The following is a 12,317-nucleotide window of genomic DNA, read 5'->3' as shown; positions in this document are numbered from 1 at the left end:
TGCACTAGGGGTTGCCGGCTAAACTGGGAAAAATATAGGCTAATGTGTTTCTGTACCTTTAGTTGCAGGTTGATCTGCAGGAATTGGCTGCTGGAGCTTTTCATGATGTGGAGATAAATGCCTTCACCCGATAACACCTGCCGATAAAACCACTGCTAAAGGTTTTACCACCACAGGGGTAAGTTCAAAACCTGGCAGCTCTAATTGCAACCCCTATCAACACATCTAGGACAAGGACAGTGTATTCCTTTGTCTTGGATGAAGCTTAACAGTTACCTTCTCACATCAATGAGATCGTAAGCACGGGCCTGTCTATTATTTATTAGGACCATTAGAAATGCTGGATAATTGATGACCTTCACTTCACTTCAGGAGTCCCCTCCATGCCACTGGAGACTAAATGGTCCCACAAGAACCTGCCCAGGTACTGGAAGTTGGTGAAACTGTTGTTCCGTTGAGGACCTTTTCTAAAAAATGAGAGATGTGGCCTATCCAGTTTTTTAACTCTAAAATTTCAGATGTTAAAATTAACTGGAAAATTGAGTATGGACAACTCATTCCGCTCCATGAAACATTCCATGTGGCATTCAAAATTGTGATGATTGCTACAGCAACAGCAGGGAGCCCAGTATCTTATAGAACTAGTTTTCAAGCTGGATACCACTAGCATTTTCCAGACTGTAAACTTAGGCCTACCTGTAAGGAAGTTCCTTTGGAAGTAAATACAGTGGTGCCCCGCAAGACGAACGCCTTGCAAGACGGAAAACCCGCTAGACGAAAGGGTTTTCCGTTTTGGAGGCGCTTCGCAAAATGAATTTCCCTATGGGCTTGCTTCGCAAGACGAAAAAGTCTTGCGAGTTCCTTCGGGGGGGTTTTCCCTTTCCCCCCCTTTTCCTAAGCCGCTTATCAACTGATCCGCTGATAAGCCGCTTAACAGCTGATCGCTAAAAGCCGCTAAACCGCTAATAGTGCTAATCCGCTAAGCTGTCAATGGGCTTGCTTCGCAAGACGAAAAAACCGCTATACGAAGAGCGTCACGGAAGAAATTAATTTTGTCTTGCGAGGCACCACTGTAAATAGATAGACAAGGCTGGATGGGTATCCAGGAAACTTTCTATGGAACAGACTCAGCAGGAAAAAAGAGAACAAATTTTGTTGCTACTTTGAGCTCAGTTTTGTGGCTGAATTTTTGAAAGACCCTAGAATCATAGAGTTGGAAGAGACCACAAGGGCCATTGAGTCCAACCCCCTGCCAAGCAGGAAACACCATCAGAGCACTCCTGACATATGGTTGTCAAGCCTCTGCTTAAAGACCTCCAAAGAAGGAGACTCCACCACACTCCTTGGCAGCAAATTCCACTGTCGAACAGCGAACCTGCTGCCTGGGAAAAGTTATTTTTGAATTATTATGAGCTTGCATTTGCCTGCATTACTTGTTTATTAAATGGTTTGTTTTTGCTTTACTTATATGCTGTTGTACTTTTGGATACAGTTATATTGAGGGAAATGTTGCTTGCTTATTCTTATTATTGTGAGCTGCTTTGAGCTCAAGATCATTGTTTGAATAGCAGCATGCAAATATTAAATCAAAATCAAATCAAAGGTCAACAGTCAGTCCTGGAATATGATCCTTCCTCCTCACTGGTTTTGGGTGGGCTTGCTTATAGACACAGCCCATTCTCCTAATATAAAGCTAGGTGTCTTCTACATTAGCCCTTTCCACTGGAATTGCAGTGTGTATAAACCCTCATTTTTGTCCCTTTCTCAATTTGATTCCAGTACGCATGTTAAAAATGCAGGCTTGTTTGTAGCCAAATTGACAACGCTGAAAATACAGGTCCTATTCATGTATTTACACACGTGCATTGAAAGAGGGATGAGGCTGCTCTGCTCTTGTGTGCCCAGAGTCCTAGTGAGCATGTCTGAAGAGGAATCCCTACTTGAGAGCAGCTGTAGGATTTCCTCTTTGCGTGTGCACACCTGATGTTCAGAGGTCATGTGTGGGGTGGTGGTGGCTAGGGCCAGCAGCACAGCCCCACTTCTAATTCAGTGCTTCAGTGCCCAACCTGTGTATAACACATTGGGAGAGCAAAAGTAAGGATTTGCAATCCAGGAAGTAGCAGGTTATATTAGAGCTCCCCCCTATAAACTTTCATCACTCTCAGATTCACAAACAACATAAAGCCAGGTAAAACGAGATTTCAATTAAATTAATGGCTTTTTGTGGTTTATATAGAAAATATCTGGTAATTTTTTTTTTATAGACACTTATTGTCAGCTCTTTTTCCTCTAGACAATATAAGTGTATTGTCACAAGAAGAAAGTTCACTGACTCTGCTCCCCTCTCCAATGTTTGAGTGCTATCCTTTTTAACTGGTCCTGGGAGACATAATAGTAGAAACTGCTTCGCTGTACTTTTAAATTGATGCAACATGGTGCCCTCTTGTGGGAAATTGAGGGAAGATTTCTACAATTCGAGAAAGCTGCTTAAATCATAGGACCAATATTGTTATATATAAAAAGGAACAAACCACTTGCAACCTTCATTCATAACTACTAGTATATCAGGGATAGCCAACATGGTGCCCTCCAGATGTTACGAACTTCCATCAGACCCTGCCTACATGGCCAAAGGTTATTTGATGGTAGGAGTTTTACTCCACAACAGCTGGAGGGCACCATGTTGGCTACTAACGTAATGGCAGAAAATAAAACAGATGGCAAGGAAATAATTATATTTTTAATAAAAAAAATTTACACACTGTATACAACTGACTGGGCAGCTTCCTGAAAATTTCCCCATCTTAGAGAATACAAAACAAATCTGCTGTACAGTCAGTAACTTTTTAAGTTTTCAAAATATAGTGTTCACTATTTGTAAGGCCTCAAAAATCTGGAGACTTTAGAGCGCAACAATCGAATAAAAGACCTTGGAAACATCTCTCTGGACTCTTGTGCTGTGTACTTGAAGTAGTTCTGTGGGTGTGCCAAGACATCAAACAATGCCTTTATCAGCTTCTTATCCTGAAAGTGTAAGAAAGAACTCAGTTGTCATTTAATATACTGTAGTTTGAGAAAAAAATTAGTGCAAGCACTTCTTGGTCCAGTTTCTATTACATATTAAGGTAAAGGGCCTTCCTATTAGCATTTTCCTGTAATTCAAAGTGCAACCCACCAAAATGCTAATGCTTAGGCCATGTTACCCACATATCATTGCTATCATCATTCCTGTGCTTCCAGAAGTTGGAACAGAAGGCATGTATGATTGCTAGGCAATTACTAATGCTCAAGTTCACAAATTAGAAACATCAGCATTTGCCATCAGCACTACTGTTAGGCAGCAGGCTGAGACAGCAGCTTCAGGTAGCTGATTTACGGCAATATTAATAGGTAGCATATTGTCAGTTATTTAACATATAAGCTGCATGTTTACTGCATCAGTTATCAACACATCTTGAGTCAACATTGCCTCCACCACTCCCTTCAGACTAGTTTTGGTTCTTGGGAAACAGAGCGATAGCAGCATGTTGCTTCTTGTTTGGGAGATATGCCTGCTGATCCTCCTCTTGTTTAGCTTCCTCTCTGCCACAGTAGATTGTGAAAATAAAGCTTTAATGCTTTGTTTACAAACAGCAGTCACTCATGAATGGATGTTTTCTTTCAGGAGATTAACTGAGCAAGTTTACCTTAAGGATCTCTTGATGATTTTCTGATGCATACAGTCTACCATCTCTGACTATGTCTTCTATTAGCTCCTGATAATCCTCTGTTGGAGACACACACACACGACTTGCAAAATATTCATTTGAGTTACATCAGCAGCACATACATGTATCTCTAGGCTGAACAGGAGGGATACTTACTACTCCTTTTGGCAAGTCACTTTGTTAGCATTTCCCATTCTTTGGCTGAAAATGCTCCCAAACAGAATGTACTCATCATGCATTTGCATGTACCCATCTATAACCAAGACTACAAATTTTAGATTAGCAGATTTAATACCTATTCTAAACAGCCTTCAAGAAAAACTATACTGTTTAGACAAAGAGACAAAGTGTTCCATACCTGCTTACTATTACTTTATATACTTGAGTATAAGCCAACCCGAATGTAAGCCGAGGCACCAAATTTTACCACAAAAAACTGGGAAAACTTATTGACTTGAGTATAAGCCGGTTCACCACACCACAAACCTGGTGGTGGCGGCAGTGGAGGAAGAAGAACAAGCAGCCCAAAAGAGCTGCTTTCGGGCTGCTTGCTCCTCCTTCTCTGCAGACAGCAGCAAGGGGGGAGGAGGAGGAAGGAGCAGCCCAAAAGAGATCCTTTGGGCTGCTCGTTCCTCCACCGCCACCTCTGCTGCTCGCAAGAGCAGGCATAGGAGCCTGGCTGGGAGAGGCACAGCGCCTCTCCCAGCCACGGCTCCTGTGCCTGCCCTTGCAAGAGGCCAGCGGCAGTGGAGGGACGAGCGGCGAGAAGGGCTCATCCCTCCACCGCCGCCTGCCTCACTCGAGTATAAGCCGAGGGAAGCATTTTAAGCATTAAAAATATGCTGAAAAAGTCGGCTTAAATTCGAGTATATACGGTAATTGGTCCATGGCAGAAATCATAAGCAGCCTTGGAAACATATATAAATGCTGGCTATGTGGCAAACTTCAAATACAGCTTTGCTAAATAAATCTACTCTTTTATGTTAAAATCTGCCTACATCACTCCTGCTTTTTTCCCTTTCACTTTTTTTGTATAATAAGCAAACAGCATTTACTATTTTGGTATCAAATGTATTAGCCTGTTTCCACTGGTGTGTTTTCAGGATGGAAATCAGGTTTTTAAAATGTGGAACAAATCCTGTTTCCAGCTAAGGAGGGTGGTTAAGTTGCCACCGACTGGCAGCAAAGCCAAAGGATTTAGGCCTTTAAGTGCTGCACTTGCAGGCCTTTGGAATCCATCATGCCATAAGCGCATCAGATTGTTACCCCAGGGTAGCTTGGGATAATTGTGTCAAAGAGATCGGACGTACAAGGAAGATGAAACTTCTAATTTTCTCTGTGTCTGCCTGAAACACTGATTAGTCCCAGATTCAACTTCAAAGTAGAAACTGTGAAGCCATTTGTACCATTATGAGAAAAGACACTTCTTGGGATACAGCAATAAACCAGTTACAGCTTTGCTAAATCAAAAAATAAAACCTACATTGCAGCAAAGCAACTTGGAGGTGTTCAGAACCTAACTTATCTCAAATACACAAATATACAATTTTGTGTAAAAATGTGAACTGGCACATAAAAGACAAAATCTGATACAATTTGAGAGTTATACCCCCAACAGACATCTGTCCCCCACCCCTTACCATCTCCAAAATATTTTCACATTTAATCTCATAAGGGACATGGATAATACCCATGTTATTTTGTGTGGAAGCCTGTCCTTACCTGACACATAAAAATTCACTTATATAAAATATTCTACCTATATAAAATGTTGATATCCCCTACTCCCAGACTTTGAGATGGAAAGTAAAAACACAAATTTACACATTGAAACACCCACACTTTAGTTCCAGCAGTTTTTAAGGTTTCCTTACCATCGTATGTTACATAAGGGACCTGGAATCCTTTGGCACTATTTCCTTCATTGGACTTGAACTGGACCCAGAGCTTCTTAGACCTGGAAGTGAAAGCTATAGGGCGTTCGTAGGTTTGACAGGTTTCGTATGTGGTCACAGAATTGGAGGAAGCTTCAAAACAAAATGGACAAAAGAAAGGTATCACACACCTGTTACCTTAGGATTTTTCTTTTGAACAACAAAATACTTTTCTTTTATTCTCTTCTCACCAACCCAGCCAACTATCTACCGTCACCCCAACATTAATTGCCCTGAAGTTTTCTTTCTGCTTCTCCATTGCTAGGATCCATCCTAGTAAAGGGCAGATTATTTACTTGATGGCTACATGTCATACCCTAATATGTCCCTCCCATTACTTCCAGATGGTTTAAAAGCATTGTGGGACAATGTTTCCAGGGAACTGCCACCTCCAGCCCAGGAACAACACCCCCACCGCAAGCTGCAACAGAAAAAGCTATTGAGTGGGATATCTCAATGAAGAAAGATGGACCACGCCTCAACACTGGAGCACTGAGCAGCTTTCTAATTCTACTGAGGTCCTATCACAAGTCTATGGTTTTGCTGACAATCTGACAATAAATACAAATAAAAAATAAAACGTACATTTCAGACACATTACTTCTCTAAATTTGCTGTGATTTTTTTTAGTATTTTCACTTCTTGTATGTTTTAAAGTACTGTGATTTTTTCTTGATTTTATCGTTTTATGCTTTATTTATCCTACCCCACAACCATAGATCCATAGTTCACAACATAAAAATACAAGATAAAAAACACAAAATAATAATGATGATAATAATAATCATCATCATCATCTGCTTTGAGGGGCTTTTTAAAAAAACAAGCAGCATATAATTTTTTTGAAATAATAATAAACTAGCTCATTGCACAAGGAAAAGAGAACACTAAATCCTTTTTTGTTCAGTAGCAAAACCGATCCCAAGCGCATGCTTAATGCCCTGCTTTGTGGGTTGCATAGAAGCTAAGAAACTGAACAAATCTTCTAGATGGAATATTGACTCTGCTTTGAATGTGCTATGTGGCTTTTCCCAAGCTATTTTCTCTCAACCCAGTTCTCACCCATTCTACAATACAAGAGGAATAATTATAATTTTCAGTATGGAGGAAATAATAAAAATGCAGGGTTTTTGTAAAGATTGCAACTAAATAATGCATGTGAACACCATGGGCAACTGAAAGCGAAATATAAGTGTTTATTATTAAAGGTAGTATTAGAAGAAACAGTATAGAAAAGGTGGTATAATAGAATTCAGGTTTGCAATCAATATTCCTGTTTCAATGCACCAAAAAGAGAACCTTTGGCTCTGTTGAGGTCATTGGCAAAGCACACGTCAAGATTACACTCCAAAGATACAATTTGGCTCCATAAACATGCTATTTTTAGCTTTTAAAGATCTATTGCCTAGGAACTGTGCCAAGCCATCAGCACAAGAAAATGAAGTGTTGCATCAACAAGAACAGGCCCAGCATGTAGCAAGCCATGACTGAAGCAGTAAAAATATCATATTATTTCCAAACTCACTTAATTCAGCAGGAGTAAAATGTTCTACGCCTCCCTAAATGCTTAGATTACTAACTGAGTACAGTACATTCAGAAAAGCTGCTCTTGGATGTGTATATGAAACTTAGTTAATGCCAAAAACAATGGTATTGTTTTTAGTAAGTTATACTAAGGCTGTGCATTCCTGTTGCAGGTGTCTGAAGCTGTGCACACATGACATTAGCCACAATCCATCTCTCCTGTAGTTTCTTGAGAAATACTGTTTAATGCATTTCTCCTCAAACCAGCTTCCATTCAGTTTGAAAACAGAAGCTACTTTCACTCTGCAGTTTAGCTGAGGTGTGAAAATTATAAGGAAACCAAACAGGTAATGCCCCCTCTGGTGTGTATAGCAATGTGCAAATGCAGCATGAAATGCAGCTGGGGGGGGGAGCTAATGTGTACATAGCCAAAGTATGCCCATTGAATGGAAAGGCATGATAGCAGTGCTGTAAGGCCACTAGATTTCAGGATCTCCTGAGCTCAACAAAACTAGTGGCAGCAAGAAGCTGGTGGATTGAAAGCTGCTACGAGCATGGAGAGCCATTAGATTTGCAAAGGCTGAATAGTGGGAAATTGCTGCCAAACACAAATATGCATGAGTGCTTAAGGGGTTACTACAATAGAGCTGGATTCCTAGACTCAGCTAGGTCATGCCCCTTCTCCAAACAGGGAGGAAGTGAAGCCTTCTGTCAGGGAACTGCCATCGGAGGGACAGGTGGTGGAGAGGCTCCAGGAGAATAGGAGAGACTCTACAGCAGAAGAAGGAACCAGTAGGGGGAGAGCAGGAGTTCCAGCGGAAAGGGAATCGGGGGAGAGGCTCTGGGATACTTCTAGTGAGAACAGTGAGGAGGTAACAAGACCCCCTTTAGCAACCCCCACCCCTCGCCGGAAGCTGTCACGCAGAGAGTCCAGGAGGCGTATGTCCGTCAAACAGCTTTTATGTTGGAGTAAGTTCCGTAGACGCCCACTGTCGGATTCTACCAGCGACTGACGGAGTCATGCTTTGGGGGCTCTGTTAGTGCCTAGGTTTGGGTGACCAGCCAAACCCCAGAGGGATCAAGCTTTTACGCACAAGCAGCTCATTATCCCATCACACCTTCTTTTCCTGTTCCCTTTCTTTCCACAGCTTGTAACAGAATGTTTTTATCCAATAATATTCTGCCTGTGTTCTTGCTGCCAGTGGCGTAGCGTGGGGGGTGCAGGGGGGCCCGGCCGCACTGGGCACAACATCTGGGGGTTAGGGTTAGGGGGCGCAAATCCATGGGTTAGGGGGCACAAATTACTTGCCTTGCCCCGGGTGCTGACAACCCACGCTACGCCACTGCTTGCTGCTGCTTGGATAAATGCATGAATCTGACCTTTCGAATGTTTTGTAAGAAAAGCATTTAAAACTTACTTAACAGTGTATATATAGTCTGTTCAATGCTAAGAGTGGTAGAAAGAGGGAACCACTTCACAAAGCGAACTAAACTGGATTTGCAAAAAGTTTAACAGCCTACATTCCTAACACTTCACTGTGCTGCTTGACTTGGTGAGTTTAAACTCTGCTACTTGGAACTCCTGCTGGAGACTGAATTTAGCCTTGCATTTTGAATTCAGGCGCCCCGGTTCTTTCATTATTCACCCCACACATGTAGGTGACAGGGATTCTTATTTCTCTTCCCACATGAACTATTCTACAAAAGCAGTCATTTTTCAATGGTTGACTCTGCTTGCTGCTGCCAAAAGCCCATTCATCTTAGGACTTAGTGGTCTTGTGACTGCAGCCATCAGCAGATCATTTGCTCTCTGGCTCCACTCAACCAGCTGGCAGATGTACACCCCAGGAAAGGCAAGCATGTTTGTGTAAAAAAGTAAGATGAATTCCCTACCTCCTTCACCCACCACAAATCACTGTAGTTCCCCACTAAATCTAAAATATGTCTGATCGGGGTGTGTATGTGTGTTTCACCCATGATGGGTGGAATTTATTGTTACGAAGCCTGTTAGAGCTAGATTTTCACGGGACTTGCTTTGGCACAGACAAAATGTAGCAAAGATCCATCAGGAGAAATACATTCATAGACCTGACACAGAAACCTAGTTTAACTTACAGCTTTTTCTCATCACCAGGTAGTCTCCACATTCATCTTCTATTGGCAAAAATATTTCCGGAACCACAATCAGGATGCGGCGTTTAGGAGGAGGATTTATACTCCAAGTACATTCTGTGTTTGCAGGATAATTTCCAGGATAGTTTGGGGATTCAATGTATCCAGTATACTCTCCAAGCTCACCACCACAGTGCCTGTCTGGAAAAAAGGAAATATGTTACCCATAGTCAGGGAAGAGGGGAAAGCAATATTCACACCTGTGCAATGCCACCAGCAGCAATCACAACTGATACAATTACTTTGGCTACTATTTAGGAATCATGCATATCTTTTATTCCTTAGACCATTTTTATTGAGTAGCTGCTTCAAGATGACTAAAAACAAAGGAGCAAAATCCATATACAGTACAGCTTTGTCTGTGGAAATAAATGGCAGAAAAAGCAGGAAATTGGTATTATCTGGGAGGCATTTACAGCTGCCTTTTCCAACCTAGTGTCCTTTCAGATTTTTGGACTACAACTCCTATCAGCCCCAGCCAGCATGGCCAATGGTCACGGACAATAGGAGCTGCAGTTCAAAACATCTGGAGGGCATCAGTTTGGGAAAGGCTGGTTTAGTGTTTAGAGAAAGCCTGGCCTGGAAGAATTGCCTTAGGCTTAGGGTCTAGAACTTGGCACAACTGGAGCAGAGGCTGTTGGAGAGGACACCAACAGCTCCTTCCTATGTCCACTGATAAGGGCTACTTGGAGACTGACACCAAAGAAAGCAATGAAGTCAGGTTAGGAAAGCCTACATCCCAAAGCAGGATATGGCTAACAAGGGGTGATTGCTGTTGGGTGGGGGTATGGCTTCTGCTCACTTAAGGAAAGACCAATAGCATCTATCCCCACTGCAGTTGGTACTAGGTCCTTTCATTCTGGACTGACTACAACATACATTATCAATATTTACCTTTGCAATGAGTTACATTTGTTGATCCATCATAATCAGTGGTTGTGTTTCCAGGGCATGAAATGCAGTAATTCTGTCCAAACTCAGGCTGGTATGTTCCAACAGAGCAGCGGATACAACGATGTGTTGTAGTGTTGTAGAAATGACCAGGTGAGCACTGCACTGTAGAAGGTGAACAAGCAACATGCTACAATAGCTTTGGTAAACTGTGACATGATTAACTGCAGCCATTCCACTGAATGACATTTCATCCAAGACTAATTTTCTGCACAGAAAAACTGCGTACATCTGGCATGCACACTGCCACAGATGAATAATGTATATGCTAATTTCACTTGGGAGGTCACACTGTGGGCATCTATCACTTAGCAGGAAGTTTCAGTGCACGTCGAATCTGGCAAAATAAATATGTATTCACCACACAAGAAGGTATGTGTGCATGCAATTCCTTTAAGAAAGTGAGGTCCATATAGGTAGGGCAGGGTTAGAGAACCTACGACCTTGACTACAACTCCCCAAATTCCTTCCCATTGTTTATGCTGGCTAGGGGTGCTGGGAGTTGGAGTCCCAACAACATCTGGACAGCTTCAGGTTTCCCACTTTTGATAAAGTAAAAAGTCCTGAGAATTAAGTCTATCCTGCTTGAATATGTTCTTTCCAATTAGTCCCTGCCCAACAAGCACTTTGGGCCATGTGTATGAATGGAAAAGGGAGGACTTGCCTCCAGCATGCTTTGAGGGGTTTCCAGCTGCTCCGCCCCACTCCCTTGCCTCAGAGCTCATCAGCAGCTCTGCTACTTATCAGAGTGAGGCCTAAAGGTAATACCAAGGTCCACGGCAGGAAATGTCACCTGCTTTGCACAGTGGCAGCATCGTAGCCAATGAGGTTATCTAAGGCACGGCTATTGCCACCATGGCGACACCATGTTGCTCCTGACACTGGATGTGAATGTGAGTTTTATTGTAAGAATGAGCACTTCTTCTGGCTATTAAACAGGATCAGTATTCTAAGTAAATGAATAGACTAGATCGCCAACTTTCATATTTGCAGGTGAAAGGAATGCTTTCACCCTTAAAAGGTAGAAATGAAAAGTGTGGTTGCCTATGTTCCTCGTGCACCCGTGGTTCTTACCTTTAGTCTCACAATTCTGAAACACTGTTGCACCGGTAAGTTTCGTCATCAAACCTCCACCACAGGTAAAACAAGATGTTCGACCTGGCTCAGGCTGATATGTCCCCAAAGGACATGCAAGACAAGGCTTAAATCCATCAACTGAGTATTCACCTGGTGAGCACTGTCCTGTGGGAGAGGGGAGAGAATATACATTACTGTAAGCCAGAGGTTTTCAACCTTTTTTATTCCACGGCTTCCGTGACCAAGTGCATTCTTTCTGTGGTACCCTGTGGGGCTCAGAAGCCCAGTTATGTCACCTCTTGCCTGCAGCCTCTCACCCTCAGCCTCCTCTCCTTGGGAGTCCTCTGGGCCCACCCCAGTCTCTGAGCTGCCCCACCCAAGAGAGGTGCCTTCTCCTACTGCCCCACAGGGGCCTGGGAAGCACCCCCTGGTCAGCCCCAGAGGCACCATTCACCTAGGGAGCTTGTAGCCAGGGCCGTTGCAGCAAACAGCTGTGCAAGCCTATAATATACTGGAGCCTCGGACTTCCGGGTTAGCGCCATTGTCTAATGGCGGATTCCCTCCGATCTCCGGAGGGAATTAGCTCAGCAGGGACTGGGTCCTGCCGCGCCGGCGACGCGGGGACCCTTAAAAACCACAGGCGTGGAAGCCTGTGGACGTGGTGACTCGGTGGCACCATTTGCGGCCCCCTGACCCGCGAAGGAGCCTTTTTAAAGGCTACGGAACGGGGGACGGGGAGCGGCGCGGTGCTGAGAGTCCTCTGCCTCCCCTGCTGAGTGAAGCCGCATGCCATGGACGGAGAGCGCTGACTTCTTCCTTTGAACATCTGTACTAAAAGCAACAACCCGTGAGTAATACGGAAATTGGATTTAAAAGGAAAATTTTCTTCTTTGAATTTGGCACGATCGGGGAAGACGTAAAGAGGAAGTCCTTCTCCCCGCCTTGTAAACAA

At 43.2% G+C, this 12,317-nt stretch overlaps 1 protein-coding gene and 1 long non-coding RNA gene across 20 annotated transcripts in view; one reads left to right on the top strand and one right to left on the bottom strand.

Moving 5' to 3' along the window:
• Window positions 1-6,238, top strand: part of LOC310838580 — a 51,579-nt gene extending 45,341 nt beyond the window's left edge. For 14 of the 15 annotated variants that reach the window (XR_014561049.1, XR_014561050.1, XR_014561051.1 and 11 more), the window contains 2 exons: window positions 63-178; window positions 5,986-6,238. This is a non-coding gene — a long non-coding RNA (uncharacterized lncRNA). Of the gene's footprint in view, window positions 1-62; window positions 179-326; window positions 425-5,985 lie in introns of all 15 variants that reach the window. The other variant, XR_014561059.1, reaches the window with a different exon arrangement.
• SCUBE2 (signal peptide, CUB domain and EGF like domain containing 2) overlaps window positions 2,726-12,317 on the bottom strand; it is a 53,742-nt gene continuing 44,150 nt past the window's right edge. For all 5 annotated transcript variants that reach the window (XM_083724846.1, XM_083724849.1, XM_083724847.1 and 2 more), the window contains 6 exons: window positions 11,363-11,530; window positions 10,232-10,393; window positions 9,281-9,478; window positions 5,582-5,734; window positions 3,687-3,766; window positions 2,726-3,024 (listed from right to left, as the gene is read on the bottom strand). In XM_083724846.1, coding sequence (XP_083580972.1) covers window positions 2,872-3,024; window positions 3,687-3,766; window positions 5,582-5,734; window positions 9,281-9,478; window positions 10,232-10,393; window positions 11,363-11,530 — 914 coding nt within the window. In that variant the 3' untranslated portion in view covers window positions 2,726-2,871. The remainder of the gene's footprint in view (window positions 3,025-3,686; window positions 3,767-5,581; window positions 5,735-9,280; window positions 9,479-10,231; window positions 10,394-11,362; window positions 11,531-12,317) is intronic.

This window comes from Podarcis gaigeae (assembly GCF_964106915.1).
Source record: "Podarcis gaigeae genome assembly, chromosome: 1".
Classification (NCBI taxonomy): Eukaryota; Metazoa; Chordata; class Lepidosauria; order Squamata; family Lacertidae; genus Podarcis; species Podarcis gaigeae.
Note: the sequence above shows the minus strand (reverse complement) of the source record. Positions and strands in the feature narration are given on the sequence as shown.